The sequence below is a fragment of the Xiphias gladius genome, chromosome 5, assembly GCF_016859285.1.
Source record: "Xiphias gladius isolate SHS-SW01 ecotype Sanya breed wild chromosome 5, ASM1685928v1, whole genome shotgun sequence".
Classification (NCBI taxonomy): domain Eukaryota; kingdom Metazoa; phylum Chordata; class Actinopteri; order Istiophoriformes; family Xiphiidae; genus Xiphias; species Xiphias gladius.
The window spans coordinates 6,888,605-6,907,649 of NC_053404.1; the positions used below are offsets into that span (position 1 = coordinate 6,888,605).

Genomic DNA, 19,045 nt, shown 5'->3' on the forward strand with positions numbered 1-19,045 from the left:
GCTGTCAACAGCAACAGAGAAGAGGTAGTCCGTGCTAATTTGCAAATTTTTTTCCAGACCACACGGAGTGAGTTCGACTCCTGTGAGTATGAGGTTCGTCGGCGCTACCAGGACTTCCTGTGGCTCCGCAGCAGACTGGAGGAAAACTACCCGACACTTATTGTCCACGTATGTATTAGCACACCACATCATCTGCTTAACACATCTATGGGCTACTTCAGAGTCCACGTGGACCATACCAGAGTTTTAGATGTTACAGCTCATTTACCAGAAGTTGCACATAGTTAATATTGCTGTCAGCCATTTTCCAAAGCACTTGGTGGATTTTTTTGATTTTCGAAGGTCTTTTTTTTACCGTCCAAGATTCATTTGGTTTTGCAATCATTTTCATATAGCATGGAAATCAACATGTAGAGACCTGAAACTTACATTTGTAATTATTTTCTGAATCAGTATTACATTATTATTGCATTACAAAAATAGCAAACAATCAGCAGGTTGGTAACTACTCACTGTAATGGCAGAAGAGTAAATTATATGGTGTTAAATGTGATGCCTTTACAACAGTGAAATACAGGGAACCTGTGTGTTGCAAGTCAAAGGCATACAATACAGCAGAGAAAAGTGTCTGAATCTTTCAGGCTGTTTTTTGTGAGTCTTAAGCAGAACTCTTTCTCTTTAGTGGGCCACGCTGCTGTCCACACTTAATTCATTGCACCTTTTTAAGTAGCTGATTTTTGTGGAGAAGAAATGAAAGTGCAGGTTTTGTTACCCTTTAACTGAGATGCTATTAATATATACACAGTACTCTAATGTAAATATAAATCTAAATATATAAATATAAATGCATGTCAGAAAATCCAACAATCAGGACAGAAAAAAATTAAAACAATTATTTCTCTAGCCTATGATTCTACAATACAGAAAAAATGTTATTTTTGACCTAAAATTTCTTTATTTTAAATCAATGAACATTGTCTTTTCTGATATAACTTTTTTCTATTTATGCAATTTTCTTTTTTTCTTTTTAAAATTAAAGTAGGTTCCAAAAGTTTATTGTCTTTGCAAACATACATGAATAAAGATTAGGATTCAAGGATTCAAAGGATTTTTTTTGTCACATACACAAGTAGTATGTGTAGTGAAATGCAGAGCGGTGTGCTCTTAAAGTTGCGTAAAAATGACTAGTATGAAAAATCAGGATTAGAAAAAAGAAATATAAAATGATTTTTTTTTTAAATCAAGATTTTATATTATTATTATTATTTATGACAATCCATTCAGAGTCCACACAGAGTCCAAACAAATGAATGAGATGTATTGAGTTCACAGTGAAAAAAAAAAAAAAAAATAAGTAAAAACTGGAGGAACAGGAAGAGTGAAGAGAGCCACTTGACTGAATTTTCAGCGGCACACAATCCAAGTTTTACTTCCCTGTGTGGAGGGGGAGCAAGAAATGTGCTGGTCATATGGAAATGCATCACCTTCATGACACACTCTGGCATTGTGTACTGAGTTTTGGTGTTTCCTCAGCCGCTGCCGGAGAAGTTTGTGATGAGAGGCATGGTGGAACGCTTCAATGACGACTTCATCGAGACCAGGAGGAAAGCTCTGCACCGTTTCCTCAACAAGATTTCTGAGCATCCCATCCTGTCCTACAGCCCACACCTCAAAGTCTTCCTCATTGCACAGGTCACACAGACACAGACACACAAATACCCACACACATCAAGATTTTCGGTTTTACCAAGAAAGCTTCTTACTCAAACTGTAAGATGACATTCAGGGTATGGTGCCATGTGCAGTACTTCCTCCACAGAGTACACCTATATCAGCCACAGTAGCTAAACAACACTCCCACACAATTCAATACCCTATATACCACAAAAAATAGGAAATAGCTTCTCAAGAAATAATTCCAGCACGTAACCGCCACTGAAACTACAACCTGTTTTTACATTTCTGTTTGTGTTTGGATTAAGTAAATGAGATACATGTTAATTACTGAGCTTTAAAGGTGTTGGTAGGTGTATTGTTGAACTTTGGAAAAAGAGCCAGGCTAGCTGTTTCCCCCTGCTTCCAGTCTTTATGCTAAGCTAGTCTAACATATCCTGACTTCATCTCTGTACTTAACACACAGGCATGAGATTTTAACTCGTCTTGTTGGCTATCTCTCAGAGAGAAAATAAGTGTTCCAAGATGAAAATAAGTTTTTCAAGATGTTCAACTATTCCTTTAATGGTTATGATGTTAAATTGAGCTTGACTTTTGAGCTGGTTTTGGATTTTAGTTGCAGGTCATCACAAATTCTCTCCTCATTCATCTTTGTTTTCCAGTCAGGCAGCTTATTTATGGTCTCTAAAAATCAAGTTATATGTAATGCATTTAGACCAGAATGAATATTTTGGAGCTGGTTCAGCACCGGTACTCAGTTTCATTAAAGCCTCCTATTACATCCTGCAGGAGCTAACGTCTCACAAGAAACAGGGTCCAGGCTTCCTGAGCAGGATGGGAGAGACCATGAGGGCGGTGGCTAACTCGGTACGAGGCCTGAGATGTCGACCGGAGGAGTTCACTCTGATGCAGGAGTACGTGGAGGACTTCAGCAACAAGATCTGCTCTGTGGACAAAGTCACCCAGAGGATCATAAAGGAACAGAGAGGTACTGCAGCATTCACATTGAGGAGGTCATTTACAGAAGTTATGGTCTGTGCAAATGCATATCATAAATACGTTTATGAAGTTACCACAAGTTTTAGATACCACACCGCATCTATAAAAACTAAGCAAGTTGAATGGAATTTCAAATAAAATCTGACATTTACTGCTTTCTGAAATTTCTAAAGTAAATCATTTTTACATCCTGTTTTTTGTTATTTCATGTACATTTCCATCAAAATGTTTTTTTCTTTTTTCAGTTTTTACATTGCAGTGATGGAGATTACCAAAAAGTGGGCACTGTAAAAAAAAAAAAAAAAAAAAAAAACACAAAATAGAAATATTTGCAATATCAAAAATTTTAATTTTAAAGAGGAAAACAATGTTTACAATGTAGTTTTGAAAGAAATGATTTAAGCTTGAACTGGATGCTTTTCTCCATTTGCATATGTCTATGTAATTCTATGCAATGCTTGGCCCAATCCTGTTCGCTGTGTACATTCTGCTTGTTGACCAAACAAATCAAATTAACAACTGTTTACTTACCAGTCTAGAATAAACTTTGCAGGTTCAGGTTCAACATCAAATTTTATTCCTCTACTTGTCAAAAGCAATGCCAATGTTAACTCTTGTTTTGCTTCTATTTTTATCACTTATTTTCTTCTACTGAAGTTAGCATGCTAACCAGCTAGCCTTGGCCTGTCTAGTCTCGTAATACCACTTTGTGATAATGAGTCACGTTAGCGTCCAGTCTGCCATCATTCCAATATAAGAGGATGAAGTAGCACTGGCCAGAGGGCTTATTCTAACCTCTTGTCTTATAAATGCAATGATGGCTGAAGTAAACAGCTTTTAATGCTAATGTTTGCTATGTAACGATACCAAAAACTTATATATAGCACCTTTTTAAATCTGAAAAAACAGAAATGTTTTTTTTTCTGATGTTATGCACAGTCACTTGTTCAGTCACATGTTCGATTGGCTTGCTTGCACAAATGTTAAATCCATTGTGTTTTGATTTCAACCTAAACTTAGAGCTCTATGTGAAATCTCTGGCCCAGTCCGGCTTCATTCAACTAAAGAACATTCCATCATTCTCATCTTTCAGCCTAAAGATATAGAAAAAGTCATCCATGTTTTTATTACTTCACGCCTCTGCAACATTACACCTTGTTCACCTGCTTCAGCAGATCTTTGGTCTCGACTCCAACTGGTCCGGAACTCTGCTGCGAGGTTTTAAAAGCCCCTCAAACTAGCCTTCAAATCTTAAAGGGAAACCAATTTTCCACATCAGCGTGTCTTTCCAGGTGCAGGGGAGTACTACTGCATATGTGAAACAAGATGTATAAAGCCTTTTGTGTCTTCAGACAGAGCTGTGTGAAGTCTGATAAATCTCCTCAAGTGATGTCACTTGAGTCAGCGTTGGGGCTGAAGACCACAAGTATGAAAATTAAAAAAATCTTGGGGTTTGGAGTTTGAAAGAAATGAGCCAACCAGAACTAGGTAGTTGACTTCCCATCTCTGCTTGAGGCTAGAGGCTCCAGGCTACATTAGCAGCTATGAGCATAACACATCTGAATCTCCAAAATGTCAATGGTCATGATGCATTGTCGGTAACGTAGGCGACAGATTGTGACAAGGAAGAATGCATGCAATGCATGCAAAAAAGATGATATCTCCATGTTCTGTTGCATGGATTTTTGATCCTTTTTTGTTTATTATGATTATTATGATTATTTTTATTTAATTTCACTGTCCATCTTGAGTCTGACAATGTTATAGAAGTGTAATGCTAAATCAGTGGAGCATTATTTGAAGTATTTCTCTATAACATTTAAAACCCAATAAATGACCATCAACATCATCATAAAGATTCAAAAACTCAGCTAATGAGTTTCATCAGGACTGTGTGGGTCTCGTTGCATTAGATTTGATTGATGGTGACCAAATAACCCACAGACTGTCAAGAGATTTTGATTTAAATATTACTAAACTCTCATTGGTGCACAGAAGTTACATTTTTCAGCTGAGTCCCACCCTCTTCAAACCAGTTCAGTATGTTCATGTAGGATAACATCACTTTCAGTAAAAAGATTAAATAAGTTTTCAAGGCTTTTAACAAAAACAAAACATAGATCACACATTACTCTAGTTTTAGCTTCTCTCCTTTGGTTCCTGTCACCTTTAGGACTTATTATTTATTTTATTTTTGACTTACCAAGCATTATATGTTCAAATACTTCTGAACTTGAAGGATAAAGGATAGGATGATTTGCTAAACAAATTCTAATGTATTAATTGTAACCGTTCAGTCATTCCATTGACATAAATCCAGCACAGAGCTGCAGCTACATCCAGCTAGATTGTTTTTAAATGTATCTTCTGTGCTTCCAGAGTATCTGGATGAGCTGAGGCAGTATTGCCCCACATACACCCTGTGGGCGGGGTCAGAGGAGGAGCTGGCGGAACCACTGAAGGGCGTGGCCAGCTGTGTGGAACGGTGCAGTAAGGAAACAGAAGAGCAGATCCACCATCTGTCTGAGGTCCTGGTCCCTGCCCTTCATGAGTACGTCCTCTGTGCTGAGACACTGAAGGTTAGCCCAAACACTGGTCAAATCTGAAATCCACCTCAAAACAGGAGCTAGGAGACTAATGTCCTCATTTATCAAAACATGCTCAATTGGGCATGCACAACATATGAATATATGTGTGTATATATATATATATATGATTGTGTTGTTGTTTCATCATGTGCAAAAAATATGTGTTTTCTCCAACAAAACCATCATTTTGTTTAGTTTTTCTAAAAATCTGTTATTGGTGTAATTTTCCTAATCCATTAGATGTGGTGGAAACATGAACAGAAATGAAAAAGAAAAGAACTCTAATTACTGACTTTTCATTTATATCCTGAGACTCTATGGTCAAAAGGGATGCAAGTTGCAGGTTATGTTGTCTTTTTGCTTTTCATTATGTCAATGTTTTCACATTTTGACTAATGTTATCTTCTGCTGAGCACTGTTAAAATCTACAAAACTGCCCTCTAGCCTGTGAGCTGCATTTGGGTGCAAACATATAGCCGCATACTGATTGATAGAATTGAAAACTTCCTGCAAATTTCCTAGAAATTGGGTTGAGAACCCTGAACAACACTTACAAACAGTTCTGTTAAATTGTCCTTAAATCAGTTCTTTTCCAGCTCTAGAACTGATTTTGAGATGTTAGGATGCTTTCAACAGCTGTTTTTGTAACAGCTGTTTGTGTGAAAATTAACAACATTCTTAAGTCACAATTACCAAGTCAGATTGTGCTAAGAAACAGACCCCTTGACAATTAGTGATTTCTGGGGGGAAAAAAAGTGACTTTGAGCAAGTTTAATTAAAAGTAACACTTTACTGATCTGTCCTAGGCTGTGATGAGACGTAGAGACAACATTCAGGCTGAGTTTGAAGCCAAGAACGAGGCCCTGGCATCCAGAAAAGTTGACCAAGAAGCAGTAAGTATGATTTTAAATCCACACACACTGACAGAAAATCATAAGCCGACACTCCCCTCCTCCCTCCCTGTATCCATCTAAGCCGGCCAATATGTTTGTGTGTCCTTCAGTCATCTTCCCAGAAATTAAGTGAAGGAAGGAGTGGGGCCTCTCCCACAGGGCCACCCTCAGCTCACATTGGGAAGGAAAAATGGCTTCCTGTGAGGATTATCTAAATATCCAGGCTTGTCGACTGGAAGTCAGTCCTCAGCTCAGTGGGAGTAAGAGCTGTCAATATCATTTTACACTGTAGGCCCAGCAGCTAGTTGTGGCATAATGAAAATTCCCATATCCTTTTAGACAGCGATTCGCTTCCAAATATCAGGAGACAAAGAATGAAGATGGAAAGTTAGGCAAGCAAAGGACAGAGCTATTTTCAAACACTTTATTTAAAGTGTTTGTATCTTTGTAAATATTGTGTATGAGTGTGTGAGGGTGTATGTAGAGAGGGGTGACAAATTAAAGGAAAAACCTGAATAAATGAGAGGAGAAACATAACAAATGCAGATGCTTCCAGTCAGATAGACTGCATGGTACACTTAGGCAATCGACATCCATCAACAACTTGTTATATGGCATGTATGAAAATGCTGCCCGGGCCCAGTTGATTCTGATTTTGTATCAAGATGGCAAGAGGAAAAGGTCTAAGTGACTTTGAAAGAGGGCTCATTGTTGGGGCACGGATGCGAAGGAGCTTCAGTCACAGAGGCTGCTCATCTGGCTAGTGTTTCAATAAGAACAGTGACTAAACTGACATCTGCATTTAGATATATGGGAAAGACATCAAATAAGACAGTAGATAGGGTTTTAAATTGTGGTTGACAGCGCACATTTGATGAAGGTGATGCTCGTGCTTTAGCGCGATATGTAAGGAAAAACATAAGAGCAACTCTTCCTCAGGTGACTGAGAATGTCAATGCAGGACGTGATCAGACTGTATGAACAGTCTGTCGAAAACTACATAGAGAGGGATATAGTAAGGTTGCAGTGCATAAACCCCTCATTACAAAGGTGAATGCACATTTGAGAGTTCAGTGGTGCAAAAACCATACAGTAGGCATTGGTCTACAGAGATGTGGAAAAAGTGATATGGTCAGATGAGTCATCCTTCACTATATTCTCGACAAATGGGCAAATGCACATGTGGCCTGCGCCAAGAGAACGGTACAGGCCTGAATGCTTGACCCCTACAGTGAAGGGATCCGGTGGCTCTGTTATGCTGTGGGGGGCATTTTGCTTGCATGGTTTGGGTTAAATCAATACAAAGTTGTTCTGAGTTATCACCTTTATCCTTTGATGAAACATTTCTATCCTGATTGGAGTGGTCTCTTCTAGGATCACAGTGTCTGCATCCACAGGGCACGAGGGATCACTGAATGGTTTGATGAGTATAAAGTCACCAGATCTCAACCCGATTCAAACTCTATGGGAGATTTTGGACTGACTTATAAGACACGGTCTCCACCACCATCATCAAAACACCATATGAGGGAATATATTTTGGAAGAAGGGTGTTCAACCCCTTCAGTAGATTTCTAGAGAGTTATACGTGCATTGAAGCTGTTTTGGTGGCTCGTGGTGGCCAAATTTGTTTTCCATCCGTAGATGTACAGGTGTGTGTCCCCTCACCCAGCTGATATCAAAATCCATCTGTGAAATTTTAATTATGAAGCAGGACTGAGATATTCCCCCAGACCTTTTTTCTATTCTTGCTTTAATTAGTTTTGTGTGCGCGTGTGTGTGTGTGTTTGAATGTGAAGGGACCAGCTTTAATTCAGTCCTTAAGCTTCTAGTGCATATCAGACTGCTTCTGCTTTTACCAGATCTGTGCTAATGAGAAGGGAAAAGTCAAATTGAGTCCTTTTATTAGTTTCCAGTGCGGCTTTTTGTCAAAGAAACAATGTTCACAAGTTCTGCTGAATGAGAGCTCAGGAAACACACCGTCTTTCATTCAGCTTTTATTTAAAGAAGCTGTCTTTGAGTTAACAATTTTTAGTTAGTATGTGGGGAAAATATTGATTTGTTACTGGATAAAAAATTGTATTTTCTTATTGACTGGGCTCAGGGTAGAGAAGAATAGAAATGCTTTAAATCTTTTGACCTCTTGTAGTTACTACATGTCTTGGCAGGCCAAAAATTGTTGCTGTACTTATGATAAACTGGTCTACTCAGAAAATCAGTTTGCATGTCAGTAAAACTATACATGTTTTCAACACATCATATATATGGTGTGCTTATGAATGGGTAGAGGACAACGGTAGTATTCCACAGATTTAAGAACCATGTTGATGGGACATTCTGATTCTTAGTTCTGTCAAAGTAATGTACTGATTGTGTTTTTTTTTTTTTTTTTTTAAAAAGCTTAATGTATAATTTGGGAAATCTAAAGAAAACTGACAAAAGCATCTCAGTGTGATGATTATTAGGATCATTTTTCTTATATGAATTTACAGCATATTTATGGACATTCGAGATTCTAATTGTTGATAGACAATATGTGTTTATTTTTTTATTTTATTTTTTTTGCATGAGATCCAAATACGGAGTATGTTGTCCAATCTACATTGAGAAAAGCCTGCAAAACCATATTTAGACCATTAAGAACATATTTTTATTTTGATAGAGCTATTCATTAATTCAGTCTTTTATTTATTTATTATTTATTTATTTATTTTTACCCCATTAGGAAGCTTGGTAACACAAAGTATTAACATGTTTGGTTTTTTTTTTTTTAAATAAAACTTTTTTCTTTTAATAAAAGAAGCCAAAGTTGCCAATTTCTCTATGTTGTTCTAAGCACAAGCAGTCAACATACAAGAACAGTTCATACAAGAACTCAAGAAAATATTCTAAAATCTGTAAAATTTTGATTGAAATTTTGAACTTTCTGATCAAAGAATAAGTAAACTAACAATCTGAGCAGACATTTGATTCCAACTTTCAGTATTTGACAGTTTTCATGATTGGTTAGGGTAAGTTGTTTTCACATTGAATTTGACCATTATCCTTAACATATTTGCAAATGAACACTGGCAAAACTTATTTTGCTTACGGTCAAAAGTGTACTCATTTTACCAAATAACATGTTTGAGATTTAATGAAAATATATGTGGATTACTTTAACTTGTACAGCTGACCAATCAATTCAGTCGTTAATGTTAACTCTAGGTTAGTATAAGTTATGGTAACAAAGAAACAGCATTTAAATAATATATATATATAGAAAAAATATATATAGGAAAAAAGCTTTGACCACCAGTTTTCATCAGAAAAAGATGTTACGTGTGAACACAGCCTTACTTTGTTTAGCTACCAAGCTGCGTTAGATAGATTGACTAATGTTACTTTAGTTGAGGTATCATATTTTAATGTCAACTAACTAGTTTCACTTATAATGTACCTTAATTAATAAATTAATATGAATATCTGTGTAACTTAGCTAGGTCAGCAATTTCTTTAGTTGTAAAATAGGTTACATTAGTTATATTTCTCTCTATCTGCTATCACTATTGTTAACATCCACAAGAATTACCTCCTAACAACAAAAGGTTTCTGCTTCATTTGTTCTTTGTCAAGGCATACATTATTGATGGCTTGTAACTTTTATATCGAAGTCGATGGAGGTAACTGCCATCCTGAGTTGACGGTATGGAGAAATAGCCAATCAGCTGTTTAATTAGCTTGGCAATGAGCATATGTCACACATTAATCACACAAACGTTCCTCCAAACACTGATTGTTGATTGGAAGGTCATTCCTGTTGCCAGCTTACCTTCCATTTGAGATCAAGCTACCTCCCTGTTTTTTTTTTTTTGTTTGTCTTTCTTTGTTTTTGTTTTTCAGCACAAGGAACTCTCACCGTTGTTTTCAAATTGCCTTTTACGTTCATTCAGCTTAGAGCGCTACACAAAAACACTTAAGTGCAGCACCTAAGCCTTTCTATGGTAGGGACAACACTTGGTGATGCAAACACATTTGTGTAGGTACCAAAAAAGTGTTTTGGTACAATAGCCAAACCTACCCACTCACTGTGCATTTTCAGTCTGTCCATCCTGCAGTATAGATACTGTATCTCCTCAACTACTAGACAGAGTGAGTGTGACAATTCCTAATGATTTGGATGACCCCCCTCACCTTTCATCTAGCAGCACATTCAGGCCAAACATATCCTTTCAGACATCTGGATTATGGTCCATGACATGGCGTCTTGGAAAAAAAAAAAGACAAACAAAAAACAGAGCCAGGGGATTTAGAGAGCACATTCATGCTCCCTTGGGAACTAACCCTTTTGATTTTAATGGCCTGATGGTCTTTGATCTACACTAGAGGTCTTTGCTGGTCCATTTGGTTCCTTGTGCCCAAAACCTAACATTGGACATGAGGAATCTCACCTCTGATCACATGGTGCATCACATCTAATTATCTGTCATTTCATGGTGGTTGTCAGGTCCCTTTTACATCAGCTCTGTAAATTAATTGCTGCATGTTGGGTTTGGATAGGTTTTCCACAGGTCCATTTTTTTTTTATCCAAAATGTTTGACCCATGAAGACCTCTCCTATAGACCATATTCCACAGAATATTAATAATAATTAATATTATTAATATATAATATTATTATTAATAATAATAATTTTGACACAAACGCATATCAGTTCCAAATATCGGTTGTCGGTCTCCTTGATAACTGATAACCCGAATTGGCCCTGAAAAACCCATATCAGTCGACCCCTAATCTCCAGGAATTCTTTAATGGTTATCTAATGCTGCTCTAACGGCTTAGAGGCTACTAATATGTGAGCTATTACACTGTGCAATAAAACATGATATCCACTTATTTGTAACTCCCTAACTTCCTCTTCTTATTCATTTGCATGGAACTAACTTCCTGTATGTAGGAGAAGAAAAAACCACACAAACTGAAATAAAACATTTGTCTTTTAAAAAAAAAAAAGTTGAACAGGATTACAAAATAAATTTACATGCATTTAGACTCATTGTATACTGCTGATTGTTCTATGCTGGAAATAGTTTGATGCATTCCACCATCTTTTCACATTTAAGTTATTGTAGAACTTTTGGGTTGCAACCTCTTTCTACAGTGATCAAAGTGGAAAAACAGCAGGGTCTTCTGGTGCTCAGTGATCTGGTGAAACCTTTCAGGGTCTCCAGTTCAGTAACTCAGGGTGGGTCTGAGGGGAAGTAAGGGTACCCTTTATAAAACTTGCTTTGTACTGATTTCTTTCTCTGTGCAGAGGATTAGTATGTGAAACTCCTCAGTGACAGAACTCCATGAATGGCTTGGGATAATTTTAAACTCAAGTTAAAACAATTTTTAAAGCAGTGTTTATTGACTTTTATGGCCATTGGGAAGGCAGATATTATCATTTACACCTGTGCTTGTCTACTGCAACATGTCAGAAATACCTCTGCAAAAAGGTCTGACAGTACCTTTTAAAAGTTGGTGCTAGCAAACAGTTGCCTACTTCCACATCCAGCATATGCAGAGCAAAATTATAATTCATTTGTAGTTGTGTTTGTGTCCACCTTATGAATGTAAGTCCAATGTTCACTTTTCTTTTAGCTCTGACACAATATTGATATGAGTGGTGAGACTGAACCAAGCCAGAAAAGTCGTAGTTAGTTTAGACAGTTATCCACAGCAATGAGTTAAAAAGGGTTGAAAAACACTGTACAGCTGAGGGGAAGTGATAAGTCAGTCAGTGATAATATTCTGAGTTCATCCCTACAGGTGACGCTTCTCACATTACACATTATTTGATCAATTGTTAATATGAAACTATAGACTAGTGCAACTTTTAAAAAGGGATTACTCATGAAGTCATGGATGATAAAGTGCTTTCATTCATATTTGTATGGTATTTTTATTGTATTGTATATGCTTTGCAGTGTCCTGTATGGACAAGTTTTCTTGCTGAGTTGTGTGTATTTGTATAAATGCCCATCTAGAAATGGACATAGCAAAATAACTTAAGTTCTAAATGCTCTGGATTGTAGCACTGCTCCACATACTCATTTAAAATTTAACATTTGACTTCGACTTCGATCTTCACTTTTCTTTAACAATAATGACACATAACTTCACTTGGGCTTTTGCTAGCCTTTTGAATTGGAATGACTTGATATCTTCCCCAAGCAATTAAACTGTGCAGCCAATTAACTTCTCCTTTTCCTGACAATGATATACTTTAAATGAGTCATCATGAATGATCAAATCACAGTGCAAGAAGAATGGAAAGGTTTGTGTCTCAGTGCAGACTAACAGACAGACAACAGACGATACCTTCGGATAATCCCCTTCAGATGTAAAGACTGTGGTCAATAGAAAACAAGATTACAAATGATTGTAGCTGTGTCACAGGAAAAAACAAAAAAAATTCACACCTCAGTATTGTGCATTTAAATGTTTGCCTTGAAGTTTTTTATGAAAGTAGTAAATATGATTTTTGAAAGCATTCATAATGTCAGATTTACTATACTACCTGTTACTCTGTTTAATAGATTAAAATCACATTAAAGAGCTTATAATGACTTGTTCAGGACTTGAAATGCAAAGTGTAGGACTTGGGACTTGTTGGTCTTGACATAAGATTTGACTGTGGATTCCATAGCCAAGGCTTATTTGTGAATTGAAAAACAAAGGTCCTTATGCAAAAACCTTGTATGAACTGATTTGCTTTTATGTGTTTTTTTTTCTTTCTTCTCTCCAGATCAGTCATACAAATCATTTACAGATGTGTCTTTCTCCACAAAAGGAAAAACACCCTTTTCGTTAGACCTGAAATTATAAAGTCTTAATCTGAATCAATTTGAAGTTCAAAATATGATATGATGCAAAATATATAAATAAATAAAAATATTGAGTTCACCATGTTATCATGATCATCATCTTTTTCTACCTCTACATCTTCATGTTAATTTTCTTTCTCTACTTTCACATCCCCTTGACCGTCTCTCATATTAGTAATGTACTGCTTTATTTTAGAAAGACTGTTTTAGCATAGATTTGACTTCATGTCAGAAGATTCTGTCTGTATTTTAGTGCTCTGATAACACATAGTTGACAGCTACTATTAATATTTTCTAATCCTTTCAGTTCCCTTAATACTTCTAGTGGCACTACTAAATTTGTCTGCCGATTTCCAAAAGCAGGACTACAAGCTGCACAGTGTTATTTGTTCCGTTTACTATTTGGTAACATATTTGTGAATGAAACTTTACCACAGACAGAACAGGAAGTGTTGTATGGCAATTTTAGGGGTGTCGATTATAATAATGATCATCAAATCTCATGAACACACACCTCCTCATTAACAGATAGTCCTCATCAGGCCAAAACAAGCGTTTTATGACAAGTTTGTACAGTTAAGTAAGTTTGGTGACTCTGACTTGCAACGCTTGTACGAGCAAACCTCACAGGAATAAGTAAGAATATCTGAAAATTAAATACCAATATCACCTGTACAGTGGAGTTCAAAAGTCTGAGACCACTTTTGGACCCTCTGTATATACCAACAAACCGCCAACAAAATTACTGAAATTATTGAATTCAAATTTGTGATATTAAACAGATGGTGTATTTGTCAGACTCTGAATTTTGTTATCTGAAGTGTTCAGTCATCGCTTTGTTTGTTTGACTGGCAGCTACAGGTGGAGGTGGATGGTCTGGCAGACCGGGTGGAGCTGGCTAACAACTCCTTGAAGGGAGACTGGTCCCGCTGGCAAAACAGCATGAGAACAGACCTCAAATCAGCTTTTATTTCCACCGCTGAGAAGAACGTGGAGTACTATGAGAAGGTGAGCTCAAGATTCAGACCAAAAGAAAAGTTTTCCAGATGTATAAAACTAGTATTAAAACTCTACTCTAAAATTTAGGACATATTTCAATCATGCGAGTTCTATTGATTTATCATAAATAAATTCTAAGGATGAACTACATTTAGAACTAATTTCTAATTATAGAAGGCCATCATCAATCTCGGAAACGTCTTCTGACTTCATACATGAATTGAACAGTTTGTATGAATGGGGAAGAAGGTGGCAGCACATAGATTCACATTAGCATGGAGGACTAGATGACTGTGGGGTACAACAGCAGCTGAGTGGATAATTCAGTGGGACACTGATTAATAATTGGCTGACACATTGTTACAAGCGAAGGTCTGCAAAATTGAGGGCAGTCAATTACGCACACATTTTATCAGAAAGTACTACTGTGGACATAACATCTACATATAATGTGAAGAAAATAACATCAAGTAAAATTACATAAATCTCAATAAAAATTTCTCAATAATTTTCAGATATTCAGCATACTTGTAATCCTTCATTTCTCCTACCTGCATGTGCTAAGTCATAAAAAAGAAAAAAAAACACACACTATGGCCTCTAGTTTCGGTAGTGTGTTATTGTTGTATGTGTAAAGAGCAGCAGCAGTCTGTCTAAAGCTGGTGTTAACAAGACTAATACTTGGGGCTAGTTAAAAATAACAATGTTCACAGAAGTTTATATCTAATATTTCAGTTCCCACTAAGATCCGTCAGCCGTCACAAAAAGTAACATTTAGCTCCAGAGAGTGTTTGTCCTCGGGTTTCACAGAAATCTGAGGATAAAAGATGTCTGTTTTATTCAGCATGAAAAATCAAGGCACTATGCATATGGGAAATGCTGTCAGAAAGTATCATTCAAAAAATAAAAAAATCACTAGTTCACTTTCATGATCCTGTTTAATATTCTCATTTGTCCCAACCATCAGACCCCCCAGGCAATGTAGAATCCATGAGTTAAATAGCCTAGTTGAAGACCAGGGCTGCCAGCTGAAGGTGAACATAAAGCACTGGCATTGGCTATTGGACTGGTAAATGAAAAGGTTTACCTCCACAGTCAAACTCAGCATCGACTTGTTGCTCTCAGTCTTCTCACTTTGTGGCAGTTGACCGGTCTAGCTCATCTGTTGAACCATGCCATCTCACGCTGGCCAGGACTAGCAGTCCCTGGATAGCAGTTTATTTTTAGGCATAGAGGACAAACTCAACTACACCACTTGAAACAACAGGAGAGTTGACAAATTCACTTGTCTGTAATAGCTCCTTTCACACGGGCTATCACTTCAAGGTGTTTACCGCGTCCTCTCTTTTCATTGTAGCTGTGCTCATACAACCAACAGGTACAGCCATAAGATCAAAGGTGTTGGCACATTTTTATATTCCTATAATAATATCTCTGTAGAGTTCAGTAAACTGATATACTTGTATGTATTTCGTGAAGTCACTTTAATATTTTAAAATATTCCTAGAGTACAGTGTAAATGCTTATTCTTGATCTCCACTTGCTTGCTTGTTCCAGAGCTTTCAACCACATCTCAGTCTTCATCAGCAGTTGAAGTTTGCTTATTAGTCATGGAGATGGATCACCTGTCATCATTTGACTCAGTGTGGAACTTTGGTCCCATTTTCACTCATTTACTACTCCCTGTATAATAGACACTCAAAACTTTACTCAGTAATGAGCAATAAATTGAGATTTCAGGAACTTACTAATCATCATCTGTTTTGCATATTGACTGCCGGTTGCAGAGTCGTGTAACTGAAACTTTGTATATATAAAATGCTGAGCATTGCATTGTGGGATTGTTAGCAGAAAGTAGTGTAACGCCATAGACAAGTTCGGGCGCCCCTTAGTAAATTTCATATTTTATTGATTTTTGAGGTGAAAAGAAGTAAATATTAACCCTGCAGCAAACAGACCATAAAATTAGCTTCTCCAAATGTTGATGGTCTGTCACTTTTTTATTTTGTAAACTTTAAAAAATAGAAAAAAATAAACAGTATATATAGTAAATAGACTAGGGAGTGATTTTCTACAGAGTCCATCTTTGAAAAAAGACATATACTCTACATATATTCTAACAGACCAAAGTAACTTTAGTCATGTAATTGACAGCTGACAAAGAATTGAGATTTGGTTAAAGACCCAGAGTAAGAAGCTTTTCTGCCACTGTTGTATTTAGACTGGTTATTAATTTATCATATCATGTAATACTTTGAAGCTACTTTATGTTATTTGTGATATGGAACAGTTCTGTTTGAAATTATTGGCACCCCTGAATTTTAAGTACAGAATTTAATATATCTTCAGAAAAAATGCAAATCAACCAATTTTGTATAATCATAATATTTTAATAAAATGTCAAAGATAACCAAACAAAAGAAACTAAAAAGAAAAAAAAAAAAAACTTACATAAGAGCACAAAATATACCCAAGATACAATTATTGGCAAATTCCAATACTATTTGGCTCCAGAACCTTTGGCAAAACTGGCAGCTTGTAAATGTTTCTTGTAGCCATCTAGACGTTTCTTGCACCTGTCTGCTGGTAGTTTCTACCACTCTTCCATTGCAATGCGTTCAAGCCTGTTTAAATTTGCAGGAGTCGTTTTTGCAATGGCAGATTTCAGCTCTCTCCAAAGGTTTTCAATAGGATTTAGGCCAAGACTACCTGCTGGCCAGTTTAAAACAGTCCATCTTTTCCTTTTCAACCATTGTTTGGAGCCCTACTTGGTTTAGTGTGCGGTGTATGGTATGGGCTGAAACCACCATTCCAGATTGCTCCAGGTCAGCCTGAAGCTCTTTAGATGTCTTGCGTGGTTGTTTTTCCAAAATCCATGAACCTCCGCAGACTTCTCTCATTGCCTTTCTTCTTAGCACCAAATCCTGGAAGCGTCTTAACAGCTTTATGACTGTGAAACTTCTTGATAACATTAAGAACTATTGAAACAGGGATTTCAAGATGTTTGGCAATTGTCTTGTAGCCTTTGGAATTGTTATTTTTTTTGATAATAGCATTTCTGATGCTCTCAGACAGCTCTCTTGTCTTTGCCATTGTGAAAAAGAAAATGGAAACAACCAGCCCCTTTTTTATGCAGTAAAAGCATAATTCATTTGTTTTTATATGGTTTGAGGAACATTTAAATTCATCAAAAGGATTCCAATATTTGTGTCAACCAAACATTTATGTCTATTTTTTTATATTTTCTTTTTGTTGTTCAGTATTTGGACATTTTATTAAATATTCTGATTAAACAAAATTGGTTAATTTGCATTTATTTCTGAAGATATTCTAAATTCTGGACCAATAATTTCAACCAGGAGTGTATGTCACGTCATACAGTGTGATGTCATCATAAACTTATAGGGACCATTAGTTGTGCATCCTGCCCTAACTTTCTCAAGATAAACAGGGAGTTTAGGCAAAATATTCATAACAAATCCACAAAAGGAATAACACACAGTGTGGTATAGTCCAGACCAAACAGGAGATTCTATTACAACCAGAGGGAACACACACTCCTGCGACTTTATTTCGACCAGTTTGGTGCCATTAAGGCCTCAAATTTAAAAAGACAACTATTTTGAAGGTAATCTTTCAATTTCATCTAATTGGTTTATTTAAAGTGTCTGCTGTCATGCCTAGAATCATTTGGACTGGTCAAAGGGTCAAATTAAGCCAGGTTCCTCCTACAGATGGTTTTTTCACCCAGCAAAGAATCTACATTTGTTTGGACACTGACTGCTTGTAATTTTGAGAATCATCACACATTTCTGATACCAAAAACCTAGTTTTGACAAATCTCAGAGAGAGAGGATGTAATTTGAGAGAAGAGGATAGAGATGTTGATAGAGGAGGGAGGAGAATTCCAGGGAAAAAGCTGAGAGAGAGAAAGAAAAAAGAGAAAATTGTAAAGTAGAAGAGAGAATCCTATATCCAGATTACCGAGCAGGCATCTCAACAGAAACAGCAGGGAGTTAGATGTTGAGAAAAAGAACAACGGAGCAAGGTGGAAGGAGAGAGCATTACAGCAGTAGAAGAATGAAACAATAAAATTGTTACGGTAGCAATCATTTAGTGCGTTATAGCTTTTGTAATATGCTTCCATTTTCTTTTGATGTATTTTAGTCCTGGAGACTGGAGCTCTGCCAGCAGAGGGTAGCAGTGCTTTATATTTATTTCTCCTCTCAAATAAGCTGCCTTTACAATGATTTTTCAGCTCATGTATGGAAGCTGTTGTTGCTTATCAGTTAAAGTCTTTTTAAATTCTAAAGATTTTCAAAAACACTATTTAGACATGTTACCTGTTAAGTCATTGGATTTGAACACTTGCTAAATGACTGTTCGTTTGAAGTGATTCTGTGCAGGACTGAAGTGTCCTTTAGCAGATTGTAGCAGCTAAAGTTCTTGGTTGCCATTAGTTGATGGTTGGCAGCTGTGGAATTGTAAATTTGAAAGTTAATCAGTACTGAATACATAATGTTATAACATAAAAAACAGTGAATTCATAGCACTGAATCTATTTTTTTCAGGGTTCAAAAATTATGATTAAAGATATTGGTTGATATGTAGTCAGTCTAAAACTCAAGTCAAGTCAAATTAGGTTGCCCAAACTGGATTAGTGAAAATCATGGAAGCAACTAACTGTTATACCTTGATTTTACCTTGATACCTGTTTTTTTTTTTTTATTAATTGTTTGATATTTTTTGGTCTGAAAAAATGTATGGAAATGGTTTCCATCACAATTTTCCAGAACTCAAAGTGACATATTTAAATGTCTTTCTTTCGTCTGGCGAACAGTCCAAAACCCAAAGATATTCAGTTTACTATCATACCATCAAGACCAGTAAAACAAGTAAACATCAATGTGAAAACTGAACAGAGTGTTGTTAAAATGCAGCATTCTCATTCATTCAGCATTCTTGTTCAATAGTTTCTGTTACTGGTAACACATCTGAAGAAAATCGTATTTGGGTGGACATTTCTTTTTTAGGAGTGAGTATA

The 19,045-nt window shown here is 36.5% G+C and overlaps 1 protein-coding gene across 3 annotated transcripts in view; it reads left to right on the plus strand.

The window, feature by feature from the left end:
- snx7 (sorting nexin 7) overlaps positions 1-19,045 on the plus strand; it is a 42,900-nt gene that overhangs the window by 2,549 nt on the left and 21,306 nt on the right. The window contains exons 3-9 of one of the 3 annotated variants that reach the window (XM_040127218.1): positions 58-168; positions 1,534-1,692; positions 2,464-2,662; positions 5,053-5,252; positions 6,068-6,154; positions 13,858-14,010; positions 15,559-16,354. In XM_040127218.1, coding sequence (XP_039983152.1) covers positions 58-168; positions 1,534-1,692; positions 2,464-2,662; positions 5,053-5,252; positions 6,068-6,154; positions 13,858-14,010; positions 15,559-15,609 — 960 coding nt within the window. In that variant the 3' untranslated portion in view covers positions 15,610-16,354. Of the gene's footprint in view, positions 1-57; positions 169-1,533; positions 1,693-2,463; positions 2,663-5,052; positions 5,253-6,067; positions 6,155-12,923; positions 13,054-13,857; positions 14,011-15,558; positions 16,355-19,045 lie in introns of those variants that run through there. The other 2 variants (XM_040127217.1, XM_040127219.1) reach the window with 2 other exon arrangements.